Source organism: Callionymus lyra, chromosome 1, assembly GCF_982586985.1.
Source record: "Callionymus lyra chromosome 1, fCalLyr1.hap1.1, whole genome shotgun sequence".
Lineage (NCBI taxonomy): Eukaryota > Metazoa > Chordata > Actinopteri > Syngnathiformes > Callionymidae > Callionymus > Callionymus lyra.
The window spans coordinates 5218150-5238070 of NC_141818.1; the positions used below are offsets into that span (position 1 = coordinate 5218150).

The 19921-nt window shown below is 40.8% G+C and overlaps 2 protein-coding genes across 3 annotated transcripts; both read right to left on the minus strand.

Moving 5' to 3' along the window:
* Positions 1-1043: 1043 nt before the first annotated feature.
* tal2 (T-cell acute lymphocytic leukemia 2) lies at positions 1044-6979 on the minus strand. Of its 2 annotated transcripts, XM_087794927.1 has the most exons (3): positions 6500-6979; positions 3259-3430; positions 1044-2389 (listed from the first exon to the last, which is right to left on the minus strand). In XM_087794927.1, the coding sequence occupies exon 3, from the start codon at positions 2370-2372 to the stop codon at positions 2040-2042; it is 333 nt and encodes a 110-aa protein (XP_087651053.1). In that variant the 5' UTR covers positions 2373-2389; positions 3259-3430; positions 6500-6979; the 3' UTR covers positions 1044-2039. The 2 variants fall into 2 exon arrangements, with proteins under 2 accessions (XP_087651053.1, XP_087650980.1); XM_087794854.1 differs by lacking the exon at positions 6500-6979 and having other exon boundaries at positions 3259-3708.
* Positions 6980-7581: 602 nt separating this feature from the next.
* On the minus strand, positions 7582-19039 carry shoc1 (shortage in chiasmata 1). The gene is made up of 28 exons (XM_087793971.1): positions 18971-19039; positions 18631-18697; positions 18438-18561; positions 17070-17151; positions 16833-16996; positions 16615-16771; positions 16458-16554; positions 15656-15797; positions 15498-15584; positions 14648-14771; positions 14405-14499; positions 14011-14220; positions 13653-13943; positions 12371-12589; positions 12071-12259; positions 11911-12003; positions 11665-11828; positions 11109-11181; positions 10981-11044; positions 10746-10921; positions 10594-10690; positions 10420-10531; positions 9680-9801; positions 9524-9611; positions 9279-9410; positions 9050-9199; positions 8496-8976; positions 7582-7865 (listed from the first exon to the last, which is right to left on the minus strand). The coding sequence occupies exons 1-28, from the start codon at positions 18973-18975 to the stop codon at positions 7780-7782; spliced, it is 3891 nt and encodes a 1296-aa protein (XP_087650097.1). The 5' UTR covers positions 18976-19039; the 3' UTR covers positions 7582-7779.
* Positions 19040-19921: the final 882 nt, after the last annotated feature.

Here is a 19921-nt window from a genome sequence, read left to right on the forward strand (position 1 = left end):
GAAACACGAGGTACTACATTCTTCAGAATAAACTCTCTGGTGTCAATCATATGAGAATATAAATAACATTAGTTAAAGATTTACATATTCCTCAAATAATGTATTTAATTGAGGCTAATATTAAAATAAATAAATAGTTATGTCGCAATAAGATTTAAAAAATAATCCATATAAGTATCATGTCTGTGATCGAACCTGAGGTTTTTGGATCTGGAGCCAAGAGCTATAGAAATGAATAGTATACATGGGGAGATTAAAATTGATGGATTAAATTATTTAAATTATTTCTTGGCCACAAAATTTTTTTTCTTACCATGTCATGCCTGGGGCACTGTTTGAGGTTGAATAAAAAAAAAAACAGCAACATTTAGATTTTGATGAACACCTGAGAGCTATTATGGGGAAAAGAGCAGCTGTTTTAACATGTTTTATTGTTGTGACGTGTGTGTGTTACACACTGGAGTCGTAATGACAAGTGTCAAATAATGTTTCTTTTAATGAATGTAGTCGTTTCAGGCAAAGGTATTCAAATATTAAAGATTAAAACTTTGTGATGCGTCACTTTAAGAAGAGTCTTAAAGTGAAACTTGTTTAGGTTGTGTTTGTGGCTCTTTGTCGATCTCTTTGTGCGCCCCGACTGGACAGTGTTTGACTCCAGGGCGACCTCCGGGGTCACAAGTTAAGCTGCTCCTCTTCTCTCTCGCCGCTCTGTCCGCAGAGGTCGGAGGTCGGCCCTGCGTCCACACGGTCATCACAAGACCAGCGGTCGAATGTCCGCCAGCTTGTTGACCGCGAACAAAAGCTGCTCTTAACTCTTGCTCAGTGTTTGGAGCCGCGGCGTCGTTCTCTGACGGAACGTTCCTGCTAAAGATCGAGGATTTTCATTTAAGTTTTTCTATATTTGCACTTTGTTCTTTTTATTTGCACTTTGTTCTTGCTTTTATGGAACTTCTGAACCTTCTATCATCTCCTGTGATGAACAAAGTCTAATCTAATCTAATATTCGTACCTTTGTTGTGATGAAACAAGACAACACGGAGGGATTTCTTTAAATAACAATCAATTTATTAAATAAATAGTTCAAATAAATAAGTGTTTTATTCACAAGAAAAATAACTTAACGAGGAGACAGTGGAGCCACAGGCAGCATCTTCTTTGGCTCACTGGCGCCACCACAGGTAGACTCGAAACACTACGAGGAAACAACTCCACAGTCAGAACATGTCAGTCCTAACTTGACTTTTTCAAGCTGCTCAGATCAAATGTTGGTCGTCTCAAATGTTGAACTGGGGGGGGAGGGAGGGGACACCCTGGACAGGACTCCCTTTTCTGAATAGTCAAAAATGTCCAGTGAATATTTCTGGCCGGTATGAGATCCTTCTCCAGGTGCCGGTGGAGGTCAAATGTTTGAGGTCTTGTTGACGAGTGAGGGGTCGAGAAGTTTCGGTCTTGAGGACTTTTAGTGGAGAAGAAAGAGCTGAGCCAAAAGACAAATTGGATTTCTCGTCTCAACTGTTGTCACCGAGCTTCGGTGTCTGAACTCTTGTTGAGCTCAATCATCCGGGAGAGACTCAGAGTAGAACCTCTAATACTCCTTGAGATGGCTCCGGTCTTAGGAGGAAGCCCAGGGTCAGACCCAGGAGACGGGACCGGGGATTGTCCCTCCAGGAAGAAGTAAGTCCAGACAAAAAAAGTTCATCATCTCCAGAGAATCTTTCAAGCGTGACTTGAGGAACGTTTGGATGAAACATTGAGAAACTTCACCGACAGGAACATCTGACGTGACTAACAAACACGATAATCGTCTTCTTCCTCCTCCAGCCACACGTTCCCGAACCTTATCTTATCTTCTCAGACGCTCCTCACGACTTAATCCCTCTCTCTCTCCTCGTCAGCCAACGACCTCTTGTTGATGAAAGTAATGGCGTCGGGGCCAGGATTAAGGAAGACGACGGTCACATCCATGCAGAATACAAACGAGTCAACATCCACTTTTTTTCTCTCAAGTTCTCGTCCGGAGACGTTCCCCCCCGCGGGTCCTACCAGGCCTCCGAGCTCCCGCAGCTGGACCCGGGCGACGTGGCGTCCGAGTCGCTGTTCCAGGGGTGCGGCGTGGTGCGGAGCTGCTCCATGTTGCCCCGCAGGAGGTCCAGCAGGGCGGCGGGCGAGTGGCTGGCCGGCTGACCCGTCTGGGTCTCCAGCAGCTGCACCAGGAAGTTGATGTAGCGCATGGCCAGACGCAGGATCTCGTTCTTGCTCAGCTTCTTCTCCGGCGGGTGCGTCGGGATCAGCTTGCGGAGCTCGGCGAAGGCGGTGTTGACGTTGTGTTGACGCCAGCGCTCCCGGGTGTTGGTGAACACCTTCCTGGTCATGGTGGGCGGAGGACGAGCTGCAGGAGGGAGGGAGGGAGTTAGAGTTATTTGTGAAGCGCTTTTCTAGACCAGGGTCACCAAGTACTTGAACAATACACAGTTCAAATATATACTTTAAAAGGCAGAGACACATGAGACAAACACAGGAGTCTCAGTAAATTTGGACAAAGCCAAAGAAGGTCTTAAGATGTTTCTTGAAGGAGTCAGTAGATCATCAAACACAGAGGAAGATCGTTCCAAAGCTTAGGAGCAACAGTCTGGAAGGATTTCTCTCCTCTGGTCCTGAACTGTGTTCAGGAACCATCAGTAGATTCTGATCCACAGACCTCAGAGCCCGAGCTGGAGTGTAAGGCTGGATCGGATGATCACTGATGGAAGGTCTGACCATGAATAACCAGAATTTTTAAAGTTGATCCTGAAAGAAACTGGCAGCCAGTGAAGAGTTTTTAAGGATCGGGGAAATGTGAGTTCTTCTACTAGAGCGGGTTGGAATTCTCGCTGCTCCTTTAACCTCTCTTGTTTTTACACGAAAATAAACAATAGTATAAACTACAAGACAAAAACACACGGATTACAAGCTCCAGATCGTGTTGTGTTGTGACGGACAGTTCAATAATCACATGAAGAAGAACCGAGGTCGACTCGTCAGTCAAGCCGACAAATGATTGAATACAGGTTGATAATCTCCACCTAGTGAAGCTCCTGCGTCATTACAGCAGATTTAAAAATATCTTAAATGTGGTCACATGACCTCAAACTTTGACCGTTTTTAACCAACACGACACAAATGCATGAAGAAGAAGAAGAAGAAGAAAGTCACATGATCCGGGCACATGCGGGAATCTAAGCGACGCACACGAGAGTGGAGAGAAGGTTCTGGTCTCACCTGGTTCTTGTGAGGATGTTGCAGGAGGTGATCAGACGGTCATGTCCGTGTGAGGCTCGTCCTTCAGAGGCGCGTCGTCATCCTTCGCCGAGGTCTCAGAGTGAGGAGGAGACGCCGCAGCACGAGCCTCGTCTTTATAGGAGGACCCTCCCTCTGGTGTGACGTGGACTCACTGTTGTGACACACACACACACACACACACACACACACACGCCCTCACACACACACACACAGGTCTCACGTCCACGTGTGTCTCAAACACCTTCTCTCAGACCTGGACGGTCTTCAACGAGACTCCTGGTTCTCAGTTAATCCGAACCTCTGATCTGATCCTGGGTCTGTGTCGGGACATGAGGCGTAAGAGAACCTGGGCCTGATTGGACCACAATAGGTAACGGTAGCATATCCAGATTGACAGATGAACAAAGTGTGTTTTGTAATCTTGTTGAGGGGCCACACATAAATTACTGAGGGCGGTGTCGTGACTCCCCCCCCCCACCTCACCCTCACCCTCACCCTCACCCCCCCACAGCCTCCTAAATGTTCCCCAAAAGTCTAGTTTGTCTGATTCCCTGTGTCTCCCTCGAACACCCTTCAAGTGTTGATTCAAAGACGCAGTGTTCCATAAAAACTCTGTGTGGAGTAGGAATTTACATAATCCGATTAGGAGCCGGGATTAGCCCCCCGGCCCCCCCACCCCCGGCCTGGAGGACGAGGGGTGGGGGGGGGGCGCCCGAGCCGGCCATTCATAGACCTCGATGCTGGTCCAGGAGCTGCAGCTGCAGGATGACGGTCCACGAGTCTAACAGTTGAGACGAGTCTCATGGATGGAAGAAGATCGTTCATGACTTTATCTAATGTTGTTTTTAAACTAATTAATCTTTATTCATAATTAAATGGAAAAACAAATGTTTATTTAAAAGTAAAATACGTAATAATATAATAATATATATGATGTTATATTATCATAACTCACTGTCAGTAATAAACATCATCATAAACTCACAAGTAAATGAATTATAAATAGTTTTAGCTGGTTTATGTTTATTATATTTATTATATACAACCACAATATTATATAAAGACATTTAATGTCTTCAGAATATTTATCAAATGTTGAAACTTGAAATGTTTTAGTTTTTAAACTATTCAATGACTTTTTTTTATTGATAATAAAATGATCAACAAATGTTTATTTAACAGTAAAATACTTAATAATATAATACATATTATGTTATGTTATCATAACTTACCGTCAGTAATAAACATTATCATAAACTCACAAATAAATGAATTATAAATAGTTTAAGTGGGTTTATGTTTATTATATTTATTATATACAACTACAATATTATATAAAGACATTTAATGTCTTCAGAATATTTATCAAATGTTGAAACTTGAAATGTTGTTTTAGTTTTTAAACTATTAAATGCCTTTTTTTTTATTGATAATAAAATGATCAACAAATGTTTATTTAACAGTAAAATACTTAATAATATAATACATATTATGTTATATTATCATAACTTACCGTCAGTAATAAACATTATCATAAACTCACAAATAAATGAATTAGAAATAGTTTGTCGGTATATGTTTATTATATTTATTATACTATAACTACAATATTTTATAAAGACATTTAATGTTCAATGTTGCACGTCAGTATCAAAGGAAAAACACAATAACGATACAAATAATTCTGAACTATCTGACTTTTTACTACTTCTAGATCCGATCTCAAGGACGTCTAAACTTTAAATAAAGAACTAATTCATCAATATTTCATGATCAATGTTGTACGTGAGCGTCTGTCATAGTGAGACTGAACTGAAAACATCTTCAGATTCACCAGGAACCACTGAAAACATGAGTCGTCTCCTCATAGTGATATAAACTCTTCATGTGCTTCAGCTGCTGATGTTTCACGTGAAGAACATCTGGTTTGTTAACCAACTGAAATATATCTTCATGTTCAAGTAGACTTTCTCTTTGCTACTAACTCAAGGTCGTCTCTGATCATGTTGTGATTCTTCACTCATTGTGTGTGAGTGTGTGTGTGTGTGTGTGAGTGTGCGTGTGTGTGTGTGTGCGAGTGTGTGTGTGTGAGTGTGTGTGTGTGTGCGAGTGTGTGCGCGAGTGTGTGTGTGTGTGCGAGTGTGTGTGTGTGTGCGAGTGTGTGTGCGAGTGTGAGTGTGTGTGCGAGTGTGTGTGTGTGTGCGAGTGTGTGCGAGTGTGTGTGTGTGTGCGAGTGTGTGCGCGAGTGTGTGTGTGCGAGTGTGTGTGTGTGTGTGTGTGCGAGTGTGTGTGCGAGTGTGAGTGTGTGTGTGTGTGTGAGTGTGTATGTGTGTGTGTGTGTGTGCACGAGTGTGTCTTCACTTTGGCTGGTTTCAGCTGTCAATCAACGGCAGAGGAGGTTCGTGGTGGAACTAATATTATCATCTAGAGTTTAAATACGTCCACAGAGATACTATAACTATATTTAGGGCCAACAGTCTTAGATTGTATTTAAAAGGCTTCTAATTAAAAATGTTGAATTTAGAAAATAAAAAAAATTGAATTATTGTAATTAGAAACTGTGTGTAAAGAAATTATTTTATTTTTTTTAACATTAAAAATTGTTATTTAATTATTATATTAAAAAAATAAATCAACGTTTCAATAAACAAATTATCAAAATATTATTATTCAAAGTAATTAAATGTTAAAAAATAACATTTCGATACAGAAATGTGGATGAAAAGAAGCTAAATGTTTGGCTTTTGGTATCATTTGGTCTCATTAGTAAGTTATAGTTATTAGTGACTATTATACCAATGATTGTATATTGAATTTAAAAGGCTTCACATTTAAACGTATGGATGTAGAATTTGATTTATGAATTCTTGAGTAATTAAACCCCTTTCTATGGGTAAAATAAATTAATCTTGACAATATATTTAATTCAATGATTTAAAAATAAAATTAAAATAAATTCATATCAATAAAGAATTGATTGAACTCAATAATTACTCTTTAAGATTTACTGCTGAGTGAAGTAAAAATAATGACATTTGTAGTATTAAATTCAACAGTTAAATATTGTGAACGATAAACTTTATAAAATGCTATTGTTAACATCTACATATTTTTAATGCATTTATTTTGAAACACTATTGGAAATATTTCTCCACATTGATCGCAACGTCACATGATTTTTTTTTTTTAAATCTCAATTTTGACTGCAGCAGAAAATCACTCGTTCGTCACGACGCTTGTTTTCTTCGACACAGTTCGGCCATTTTTTTTTTACGAAAGCGTTAAAGACGACGCGCTGACAAATATTTAATCTGCAGTTTTACACTCCGAAGGTGTCCAGCGTCATGATGGAGAGGAGAGTGAGGACGAGGGCACCCCCCCCCCTCCCCCTCGTCTCACTCCTGCCCGGGGTCGTCTTTGTCTGCATGGTTCCCCGAGGAGCTGGGCTTCAGTGTGCTGGCTCGTGCAGATAAGACCCTCGGCTCGCTGAGAGCCCCCGATAAGGGGATTGAAGCTGCCGAGGACTGAGGGGCGACTGCGCCCACAGAATGTTACACTGACTGATGACTTATGATTGATCTGCTGTTTTATTACGACCAGGAACAGCCGCGGACGCACAACAAAAACATGAACTGAAACTGACGCACAACAAAAACATGAACTGAACTGAAACTGACGCACAACAAAAACATGAACTGAAACTGACGCACAACAAAAACATGAACTGAACTGAAACTGACGCACAACAAAAACATGAACTGAAACTGACGCACAACAAAAACATGAACTGAAACTGACGCACAACAAAAACATGAACTGAAACTGACGCACAACAAAAACATGAACCGAACTGAAACTGACGCACAACAAAAACATGAACTGAAACTGACGCACAACAAAAACATGAACTGAAACTGACGCACAACAAAAACATGAACCGAACTGAAACTGACGCACAACAAAAACATGAACTGAAACTGACGCACAACAAAAACATGAACTGAAACTGACGCACAACAAAAACATGAACCGAACTGAAACTGACGCACAACAAAAACATGAACCGAACTGAAACTGACGCACAACAAAAACATGAACTGAAACTGACGCACAACAAAAACATGAACTGAAACTGACGCACAACAAAAACATGAACCGAACTGAAACTGACGCACAACAAAAACATGAACCGAACTGAAACCGACGCACAACTAAAACATGAACCGAACTGAAACTGACGCACAACTAAAACATGAACCAAACTGAAACTGATGCACAACTAAAACATGAACCAAACTGAAACTGACGCACAACAAAAACATGAACCGAACTGAAACTGACGCACAACAAAAACATGAACCGAACTGAAACTGACGCACAACAAAAACATGAACCGAACTGAAACTGACGCACAACTAAAACATGAACCGAACTGAAACTGACGCACAACTAAAACATGAACCGAACTGAAACTGACGCACAACTGGACCAGAGACGCGTCTACAGCAGTCGCAGCCGCGTCTGACCGTCGCTGCGGCCGGGAACTCTTTCATAACTCAACCTGGAGCTCTTGACCGGCAACAAGCCTGAGACACACACACAAACACACACACACAAACACACACAAACAAACACACACGCACACACACACACATGCATGTCCAATAATCCTTACAAATCTTTTTCTTTAGCAGTGAAGATTTTAAATTGATTTTAAAATAACTTCTTACACAAGAACCTTCAGGTCAGAGTGAAACTATTAGTCATGTAGAAAGTATGTAGATATTATATAAGATAAGTATTATCATTTAACTACTTTAACTGCTTTAAATATATATATAGTTCTCAAAGATTCACTACAATGTTTATTTTATCTTCTTTGTTTTAGGATCTGAAATTATTCATTTGTCGCTAAAAACAATTAAAATCAAAGATAAATATCAAGATACTTTTTTAAACTATTGTTTGTTTACACTCAGAACATCTATTTGAACGTAAATAACATTTTTAATCTGTTCTAATCATGTCTGGATTATCGTTTCAAGAATATTAAAGAATAACTTCTTGATGTATTTTTCTTATTTCTTCACTTTTTCTTCACTTTGCATCTTTTTTGGCATTTGTTACATTACTTAATAATCTAAGGAGCCGCCAGGGGGCGCCCTTTAACTAACATAAGCTAAAGTTTTGCAGACGTAGAGCAGAAGAAGACTCACCAGTGCTGGACAGTCCACTGACGTCTCCTCTTCTCTTCAGCTCTCCCCCCATCCAGCAGGTGGCGCCGGAACTCGTGGAATTCTTCCTTCTGAGATCTTTGCTTCTGTGGCCCTCACAAGTGTCCAGACTGAGGTCCAGGAAACTGGTCGGATCTCCAGAGACGGTTTGTGTCCAGTCGTTGGATGATCTTCTCGGGTCGGTCCACCTCAGCTCCTCCAGGTCCTCCGCTCGGACCTCCTTCCTCCACGGGTCCGAGCAGGAAACCTCCGGGTTGCTGAAGGAACATCTGGAAGCAAAGAAGTCCACGTGTTTCTCCGGCGTGAAGAACCCGGGGCTCTCTTCTGGACCGAACAGGAAGGAGGTGCTTTCTGATGGTTCCGAGCTGAGACTCTCTGGATCGGGAGGAGAGAAGCTGCTGGAGGTCCCGGGGGTCTCGGGGACGGCCGGTGCCAGGTGGAGCGAGGTGGTGCCACAGAAGAGCTGAAGAAGAAGAACGAAGGAATCTTGTTGGAGTCACCAGATGGAGGATGAGTCCAGAACCAGGTGGAGAGACCTTCAAGACTTTCCCCGGGACTTCCGGCAGCAGCTTCTCCATCTGAGGCAGCGAAGCCTCCAGCAGCCACGAGAACGATGGCGCCCTCTTGAGCATGGACTGAGCCACCAGCGAGGTCACGCTGGGGAACCGAGTCAGACTGAGCTCGTCCTGAAAAAACAAGACCTTCGTGACCCTCGTCTCAAGGATGGAAACGATCCAGACCTGGGATCATGTGACCTGAGGTCACCTGCGAGGGGGTCACGCTCAGCCAGTGCCGGTCCAGGTACACGACAGGATCTCCGTCCCTGGACATCATGCTGAGGAAGCAGATGCGTCTGATCCAGCGGGCCAGGTCCAGAACCTCGTCCGCGATCAGCACCTGAAGGAAGCCACAGATGGTTAAACCCGGTCAGCAGCCTGAGCAAGTCAACGTGAGATTCATCTAACTCCCTAGAGCGCCCTCTGCTGGTCACCCTCCACACTACACTGTACCTTGACGTCCAGGTCTTCAGGCTTCAGGCTGAACATCATGAGGGAGGAGAAGAGCAGCAGCAGGTGAGTGAAGGCGTCGCTGCTGAGCCTGACGTCGAGAGGAAACACATGAACGTTGACGACCCTGCGGTGACCTTGAGAGAGAAGAGTCCTGACCCTCCGTCCTGGTCCTGGTGCCGGTGCAGGAGGATCCAGCAGCAGCTGTACTGCAGAGACAGAGCGCTGAGCCTCATCACCACTCGCTCGCTGGCGCCATCTTGACGCAGCTCGTCCAGCTCCTGCGCGAGAGACACGTTTTAGCCGCTAGAGGGAGACAAACATCAAGTTCGATGACACACAAACAACAATTAACTTTTGAGATAAAAGAAAATGTTCTTTTAGCAGCAGTTTTATTTTATTTTACTGTCTTGAATTCATCAATTATTTTACTTCGAATTAAAAAATATTTTGCTTCAATTACATAAAGTCAATATCTATGAAATATAGTATATAAGTATATAATTCCCATCAGAATATTGAACGTAATTAAACATTTCAGATGTGATTTTTTTTGTTTTTGTTTGCATTGCATTGTTTTTTAAGGATATAATTCAACATCTTCTATATTGAAAAGTTACTTTTGTTTTTTATTAGATAATCAAAGGCAATAAGTTATATATTTAAAGGTTGAATTTGTTTATTTTTTATAATTGAATAATAATATTGGAGTATATTCAAAATTATTGAATGTTTTTATTTATTTAATAACAAATAAGAGATTATTAAATAAATAAATAAATAATGCTTAAAAACCAACAACATTTCAATAAAAACACTCATTTGAAACGTTACTTCGGTTTAATTCAATCTTCTGACGCCACGATACGTGTCATGTGACCTGCTGTTGACCTTCTGACCTGGACGACGATGGCCGTCTCCTCGTCCACGGTGATGACCGAGTAGAAGCGAGTTCCTCCGAACATCTGCAGCGAGTGACAGAAGCTCCTCTCCAGCACCGTCACGTTGAACCTGTGGCACGAAGAACCGTCAGCTGCTGTCAGAACCTCAGGAACCTCAACAGAACATCTCACTCGGACTCCAGCGCCTGCAGCAGCCGCGGACACGTCACCAGCCCGTCGGTCGCCATCAACACGTACGGAACCTCCTCCTCCAGACGCCTCGGGTCCACTGGACGGAGAAGAACTTCAGTCGGATCCACAGGAGACGTGAACAAGAGTCTCACCGTCGTCGGGCGTCATGGTGTTGAATCTCAAGTGACTGATGTTCTTCTCCCTGCAGATGCTGGTCCAGGGCGAGAGACCCGGGCGATCGAACTCCAGCACCAGAGAGAAGACGCTCCAGGGGAAGTCCGGTCCGACGTGCTGCTCGTGCACCAGAACACACTGGCTGTCGCTCACGCTGGAGGAGGAGACGTTAGGATCGTCGGTCGGTCTCGTGGAAAAACGCTTCCGTCTCACCTGCTCACTAGACCGGCTCCGAGCAGTTTGGTCCGGTTCTGCTCCGGACGAATTGACATCACAGCTGGAGACACGAACGAAGTTTAAAGTTCGACTCGAACGGATCATGAACGAGCGAAGCTGCTCACCGGTCACTTGACTCAGACTGTGGATGACCTTTGACCTGATGTCGTCAGAGTCCACCGACATGATGATGAGAATCTACAGACACAAGTGGACGCGTAAGAAAATATCAATACATTTAAATATCCTCGTTTTCTTTTCATTATGTTGTATTTAATACTGTATCCACATTTTTTATTTTAATTTTTATCATAGTTCTATTTATTGTTCATATTTGAATAAAGTGTGTTTGAAATAAAATAATTCAATCTTTTCACAGCGTTTCTTTCATTATTGTTGTTATTAAACATCCGGCCACTAGATGGCAGCAGTCATTACGTCCTACCTCAAAGTACAATAAAATGCTCTGAAATCCCCGCGACGACTGAGGATAAGAGGATACAGTCGACTCCAGCAGCTTTTAAAGCTGATGTTTGGACATATTTTGGTTTAAAAAAAAAAAAAAGAAGCAGTTACAACTTCGTCAAGAGTCATGTGGTCTGTAAATCCTGCAACACCAGAGTCAACACATCCCAGGACATGACACACTGGACGTTATGGAAAGTTGTGTTTGTCACCAACTTTATGAGCGTCTCCATCGTTCATCCTCGTACGGATCATCTGCTGCAGCTGCAGCACTTTGTGGTTGGACTCCTCGCGATGCACGTGACGGACGATCTTCAGCTTCTTCACCAGCTGCTCCAGGTTCTGCTGCGTGCAGGTCTCTGCAGCCTGGACCAGGTAGTCTGCCCGAAGGAACAGGAGTTTGGGTCTTCATGAACTTGAGTGATGATGTCACAAATCAGGAAGTGAATGAGAAGTTCTCACCCAGAGCGGTGCCGAGGTCACACTGGAGCAGCAGATCCTTCACGGCCACCAGAACATGGATCAGAGCAACCTGGTTGAAGAGCTGCAGCTGATCTGAGCAGAGAAGATCTTCATCAGAACCTTGTTCTTCTCAGGTGGGATCAGGAAACATCTAACTCACCTCGGAACACGTCCTGACTGCGAGTGCGACGCAGAGTCAACTCGTGCTGCTTGAGAACAAAGCGGGTTTGGTCTGGAGACAGACTCCCGAAGTCCCTCCAGGAGGGGGGGTTCAGTCCCAGCTCCTTGGCAGCGGTCAGTCGAGGTCTGGCGAAGGTCAGCAGCTCCTGGTAGGCTCGCCGCTGACTGGCTGCAGGTCACATGATCAAAGAAGCACTCGTGATACACACAGATATCTCACTGATGAAGATGTAGAAAAACATTTACGCAGCAATATCAACTCGAACAGGAAGTGTCTCACCTGATGCTTGGACCTGGACTACATGACTGTTGGGTTTCAGTGCTTGAGAAGATTGCTGGCTGGCTGATGGAGCCGCCGTCACCTGAGCAGCTTCCATGGACTCTCTGCTGGCGTTTCCTGCCACGATGGAGTTGAGGAAAGACGGAACCTTCTCCAGTTTTTCAATTTTCTCCTGGAGAAACGGCTGCTCCGACTGAACCGTGTTCTTCTGGGTCAAAGCTGACGATAGAGAGACTGAAGCTTCAGGTTCTGTTTCACATTTTCACAAGTAGACTAAGGAGCTAGTCATGAGCTTTTTATAAACGCTTGTTTGAAGATAACACAAGTACAATTGTTGTATTCATACGTAAGTGTTTATAGTACTTGATTTTGGTTGGTTTGAAATGTTCGTAAAATACACGTAGTAGTTGTGATGTGGCTTCCTAGTTTACAAATATTTTGACAGATTTTTTAGCGCCGACATAAAAGTTAAGTAAGTAAAGCCAGAATTATTTGAAAAGGCACAAGTTCTGTGATTAATCTGTTATTTTGGCTATAATGTATTACAAGACAGTATCTATTTTTATTTTTTTAACACCTGGAATTGATAGATCTGAGGTATTTCAATTTAGACAGAACCCTCTAGTGGTTATATAGTGCAACTGCAATCTAAAGGTGGCATGAGAGGGACCATAAATCATCAATAGTTGTGTAAAAGTATTTAGTAATTAGATTTGTTTTTGTAATAACGAATTATCCAAGATTAATTTAAATGTGTACTTAGCTGCATTATTAGCTCATCAATATTAGTGTTGAATCAATACGTGTGTGTTTGTGTTGTGACTTCATTATTCAGCCACACAATGTGGCAAGTTTGAACAAGTAGCTCGGAAATCTTTTAGTGGCACTATTAACATTTTATATTGAATTTGAAACGCTATGAATTAAAATATGGAATATATAAAATATATACTGTATATATGATTGGAATTAGAATATCAATGTTTAGAATGTGTCAAATCTACATGTAAAAATGTTTTTTATAATATTATATAATATAATATATATATAATAATATATATATTCACATTTTAAATTATTAAAAGAAACAACAAATCCAAACCTTCTATAAATAAATTATTAAATTTAACTACTCAACGTATCAACGTTTAAAATGTTAAATTCAAACATTCATTGGAAACTGTTTTTGTTGTCGTCACATTTGAAACAGTTCTAAGCATAAATCCTTCTTCAAATACATTAATGTCAGTTTTAAATACAGTAGAAGATTTGTTGTTATAACCTGTGCTGACGCTGACGTCAGTCACTGGAGACTTCAGCTGTGAGCGCAGCATCATGAACGTGGACAAGTGGTCCTGCAGCTTTGGGTTCTTCTTCAGGGTCACACCAGAGGAGACGATCCGTGGCGTGGACCTGGTCTCAGAGACATCAGGAACGACTTGTGAGGATGTTTGATTGACAGCAGCGGAGGCGGGACTCGTTCTATCAGGATGTATTGTCACAGGTTTGAAGGACTCCAGAGCAGCTGAGGTCTGGGATTTGAGCTCTTTGGAAGACTTGGTCAAGATTGAGGCTGAGGAGTGAATCAGAGGAACAGTAGAAAGGACCTCAACAAGAGCAAGTTCAAGGACAACACTTACAGTCTTCAGCGTGCAGCGGCATGTGCGGGAAAGTCTCGTCCACCTGCTCAGTGTGGACGGACTGACCATCAGAGCTGAACTTCTCAGTGACCTCAACAGGCGTGCCCCAGAGTTCCATCTGAGGCTCTTCAAGGTTTTCTCTCTCCACGTTAAGCTTCAGAGCTTCTGAGAGAGGACAGAACTCAAACGTCTCACCGTCCATGTCAGGTTCTGTCAGGAAGTGAACGTGAGAATTACTGCTTTATAAAGAGGGTTTGAGGTTCGACTTGTGATTTTACTGCAACAATGAGGGGCGAACACCTCATGAACGTCTCTGACACAACAAATTAAACAAAGTTTTGGTCGAGTATGGATCAACATGATCAGCAAACAAACATTTTCATCTTGTTTTTACCTGCAAAAAGAAAGTGAAGCACAAACTTCAGGTGTTTCTCTGCCGTCCAAACTCTCCTCTCCTTCCCTCGTCGAGTGCTCGCTGACAACAAACACCTGTCACACAACCGTCAGTCACTCAATTCATCTGGAACATTCGAGACACATTTATATAAAACACTTGTATGTGACAATGTTAGTTTTTTCTTTTTTCATTAAAATACTCCATAGAAATAGTTCCATTCTCAGCTCTTTTCTCACTCACAGTTGTCTGACTGGGGACATGTGTTCAGTGAGCAGGTCAGACGTAGACAGACGAGTCTGGGGTGGACTTGCTGGAGGAGTCACGACCACATCCAGTTCCAGGTCAGTGGGAAGCAGCGAACGTCCTGAAAGACAATGCAGAGGATTGATCCCAGTAAGTTCATCCTTATCTATGCCGCCATCTGGTGGACTGTCAGCTCATTACACCTTGAGAAAACTTCCCAAAGTTTATGATCTCCTTAAGTAAAAACAAGAACTTTAATTGTGATTGTTCTCTAAGTGTAATCAAGTAAGAGTGAAAGAAGTAAACTTAAGTAACATTAGCCGCCGCAGAATGGTTTAGTTCTGTTTTTCTATTGCTTATTTTGTGTTACGTAATTTAATCATTATATTCTGTGCTGCCACCACAAAAAAACAAACATATGTTGTGTTGTTACAACACTAGTAAAGATCCTGATTAACATAAACTAGGTAAAAGTAACTCAGTTACTAGTCAGCAAGTACATCATTTTATGGATGCAGATTGTGTCTCTTGTTTGTGGGACTTCATTATTTGAATAAATTTGTTTTACTCGCAAATTAATCTTTTTTAAAGTGAAATACTTCAAACAAAACACACTAAACTATAATTCAAATTGAGGTTTTTCTTCAGGGATTCAAACCATCAACCATATTGCTGTGAGGCAGCTGCTGGTCAACCATGAACAAATGAAGAATAACTCTCTGTAGGTGCAGATTGTTTTTTATAAATTACATATATTTGAGCAGCAGAGACGATCCAATCAATACCAAATATTGTTTTAGTATGTTCACTGTAAATGACATTCTGAAGATTATAAATATAAATATACCTTTAACTTCTGTGTCCACGTGTTGGTCTGTCAACGGCTCTTCACCCTTCGACGCTGGAGGCTCAAACTTTAAAATTTCCTCTGGCTCTGATAAGGAAAATATATAGATTCATGAAACCTTTAATCATCATAACACAGAATGGGTGTGATCTGGTCACCTGGTTGAAGAAGCTCCAGTACAAGAGGATCTTTATCGTACTCTTCAGGAGCTGCCTTCAGTTCTCCACAAACCTTTGAAAGCTCGACGCAGTTTTCAAGAATCACTTTTGACTTGCAGACGACATCCGGTAGCAGCAGCTCCTTAAAGAAACACATTGTTGTATTTTTCATTTACATATTTTATTAATGCATAATTACTTTTCTTTTAGATAATGACCCCTATATTTGTAAACCATACATACTTGAAAAATACATACAATTAATAACAAAATATCTTGAACCTCCAGGTGCAACTAAAGACATTTTCCCACAAATGTAATTTATTTGCCATAAATATCTATTTATTCGAAGGAACACACAAATAATATTAGAAGAAAAATGGTAAATTAATGATTATTAATTAGCTGCAAATAATACTGCGTGCATGCGTGTTCATCTGACTCGTGTAGTTCTGTAGTCAAAAATATTTGTTCTAAATTACTCAGTAGAAATTAATATTCAAAACTATAGTTCATTCTCATTTCTTAAATTGTGTTTTGAGCCATGAAACAGCAGATGGCGCTAGACTCTCTGTTACCATCTTTGGTTCAGTTGGAGACCTAAAAAAAAGAGTTAAATTAAGTCCATCACTAAGTAAAGTTATTACTACTTAAATAAGAAATAGTTTTCTAAATGTTAATTTTTATTTCAGCTTGAATTTGTCTTCTTTATATACATAAATACTTTTGTGTGTACACTTTTCAAAAGGATATGATTCTAATTAAAAAATAGTTTGTAAGTTTCTATTTGAGTTCAAGTTACCTCACAATAATGTGTTGGCTCTCTAGAAAATTCTTCTTGAAACGAGGGAGGTGTTTGGATGATCTCACTCTGAGATGTTTCATAAACCTCACAGTGCCTGAAAGATGATAAAATAATATGTAATTTCATGAAAAAAACATCCCTTCTCTCGGGTCACCTGAGTGTTAGTTCCTCAGTGTCGCTGCTCCTGCTGAGCAGAGGGTCGACCACGGGGAAGGTCTTCAGTCTGGACATCAGGGCCTTCAAGCAGGGCAAGTGTTTCCTGAACCGTGGCAGGGGATCCGAGACCATGATGTCGTCAGACAGACGGAGATCTGAGGAAGTCACCAGACAATGAAAAGGAGTTTTTAACAACTTCCTTGCGCAAACATTCACCGTCTCGCTTCTGCTCGCTGGTGCTGGAGGTCGTGAAAGATTCCTGACAAGGGTCTTCAGACTCTGAGATGTTAAGAATGTGCCGAAGCTCGTCCCGGTCTGGAGGTCTCGGTGATCCGGGGTTGGAGCTCGGTACGATCTCAGCTTCTTCTAACACGTCAAATCTGAAAAGAGTTAACACTCGATATATCGCACAACAGAGACACACAATCACAACAACAGTCGAGTTTAACAAACCTTTCCAGCCAATCCGCAGGTGTGCGTCCTCTGAGCTCATCCACAGAAGAACCTTCCAGTCCACATTCAGAGCTCCAGTTCCCTGAGACGGAGAATCAGAATTTTAAGTCATCAAACCTGTATTTCACTCACATAGACTAGCTTTGACGGCGCAGTCCATATTATCATCTTCATTTTTGGATAAATTAATAGATATTTCAATGACTTTAACAAGTTTTCATCCTGATCCACGTCCACTAGAGGCTCCTTCAAGCAGAGCTTCTTTAATGTTGGTACGGAAACTCATCGTCACTAAATGTTCTACAAATTCTCCACATTGGGAGTCGTAGGAGCCTTTGAACGTCTCTCTTGCAGACTCATAAATCAGTGTGAAAACATGAGTAGAAAATAGGAAAACTACTTTATGTTCATTAAAAGCCGCCCATCCTGTTAACCCGACTACTACTACTTGAACTGATTAAATAGACTTATTTGACTAAATTATAACAAGTGACTGTTTGCTCATGTACTGTATGCTCAACGTCTGCCAGCTATTACTATTATCTGTCAGTATTACTAATATCTTTTGGTTATAATTCTTTCATTTTCATTTTGTTTATGGAAAACTCGACAATCTTTGAGCCAATAACAGATAAATAACTTACAATAGGGGAACCTTGTGATTTGTTTTTACTTTTTCTTTCTCCAAAATGTTTTATCGTGTGTCATCTTTATTCTCTAGAAAATCAATACAATTGCTGATGAAAACAAACATGAAATATTCGATCATCCCATGTTTACTCCTTTAACATAACATGATATAACAAGAAAATATACCAGATTTCTTTGAATATGAATCTTTCTAATTCTACTTTATGTTTAAGCTAGAACTTTACAGACGGTTGATCCCACTGGTTGGACCGCGGACAATGTATCTGAAATACTCAATGGACTTTAGAGAAAGTTGTAGGAAAACGTGTCACACCAAGTCTATCTGACACTGTATAAGCAAGTTCAATTATTATTATTATACGTTTCATTTATTTACATTTTTAAAACCTTTTTTTCTAAAGATTATTTTGTGTGTAGTTTTATATCTTAATTATCTTTACCTTCATCTCACGTTTGACTGTTTTTTTTGCAGTACTTTGTATATTTTTTGAATATTCAATTGTATTCTAATGTATCCCGTGTGAACAAAATGCAAATTCCTAAAGAGTCACAAAGAGCCAAAGAGAAAAATCACGAGTATGTTGTCAACATATGTTTGTTCACTAAAGTGGTTTCTGATTCTGATATTACAAAGATTTAGTAATACATTGTTTGACGTGCAAGTCATTGTAAAGTTTGAGTTGGTTCTATCAGTCGCAAGTGTAACTCTGGGTCTACCTCTGGTCCAAGGTGTTCTGAGAGATTCCTCCGCCAGAGTGGCAAGAAGTGGGTCAGCGGTACCAGACAGGTAAGGAGCTGGAAGGGTCAACAAGTTCTTCATGACCTTCACAGTGCTGTGAGCCTGAAACAAGAACATTCACACTGAAGCTCGTAGGATCTTTTTAAATGTTTATTTTATTTAGGTTTCTACCTCGAACACATAGTCCAGAGCTTTATATCGGACCGCAGGGAAGACTTCAGCCTTCGTGCCTTTAAACCTGTTACCATCACATCATGTTAACTAACTGTAGATCCCAGCATTGATAGTTTATTTCACATAATTACCTGCGAAAATATATAATTATAATACATATATATATTTACTGAGACGTACTTAGCATTAGCAAGTGTTAGCTAGCTAGCTTTGATTTAGCGCCCATTAATTCATTAGTTATTTTAAAAAAATAACTCCACGTAAAAAAAAATATATATATAGCCAAATCGAACAACAGAACTGCGTATAAGAATATAAATACACGAATAATACTTACGCCATCACGCCAATGTTTGGCTAAATTAAATTAAATTCGCTAAATAAAGTTTGACGATCTAAAGCTCTGCGACGGACCCGTATCGCGCATGCGCGGTCACGTGACATGTATTTACGTTCGTTTAATTATTATTTAATATTATCGCAAAACGTGTATATCTAACAATTAAATTCAAGGTTAATATATTTTAATTTTAAACCGGAGAAATTAAATTTAAATGATTGATGAATTTAAATTTAGAATACATTTAAAACTACATGTATAATGAGAATCATTATCAGAAACGTGTATTGCTTTTATTGTAAACACAACATAGGATTTTTTTTGTGTGGTGGAAGTGCAGGATAAAATAATTAAATAAAATAACAGACAAAATAAGCAAAATAAAACAAGAAACCAAGGCAGCAATTCTGCAGCGGCCATTGGCAATAGTTGTTTTTTTCCACGATAAAAAAGAAGAGGTTTGTGGTTTACTAGTTTTAACATTTGAGTGAGAGTTTGGTTCACTGTTCTAGTTTGTGTGTAAAAATTGAGAGGTCAGTGCTAGACGTCTTTGTTTTTTTTACAGCTAAGCCTAAAGAATTTACAGTTTTCAGTCCATTCATGGACGGTAAGAATCTGTAGAATGAACTTCCTGTCTCATCTTTGTTAAGAAAAAAAAGAAGGGTTTAAGGTTCCCCTCTTTGCTCCATTTACACATTCTGTCGTTTCCTCAAGGTTGTGTTGACCTTGTTTTATGACGGTTTCACTCAGAATTTGGGCTTCATGGCACAGGAACACACAAAGGAGGACACACAAAGACCGGCTATCTGACACCGGTGTGTGCGTTTGGGTTTCTGGAGCGTGCAGCGGAATTGTGTGCGTCCTTGTTCTCCGTCTTATATCAGGTTCTTTAAGTTTCACTCAAAGCTCTACTTAAGCTCAAATTCCTCTGGAATGTCAAAAAAAAAC

Excerpts from the sequence above, each read along its gene's own strand:
- tal2 (XM_087794927.1), bottom strand. The coding sequence starts at position 2,372 with ATGACCAGGAAGGTGTTCACCAACACCCGGGAGCGCTGGCGTCAACAC.
- shoc1 (XM_087793971.1), bottom strand. Across the intron at positions 13,944-14,010 it reads GCCGCTGCACGCTGAAGACT|CCTCAATCTTGACCAAGTCT; the intron begins GTAAGTGTTGTC and ends TTCACTCCTCAG. Across the intron at positions 8,977-9,049 it reads TCCCGGGGAAAGTCTTGAAG|CTCTTCTGTGGCACCACCTC; the intron begins GTCTCTCCACCT and ends CTTCTTCTTCAG.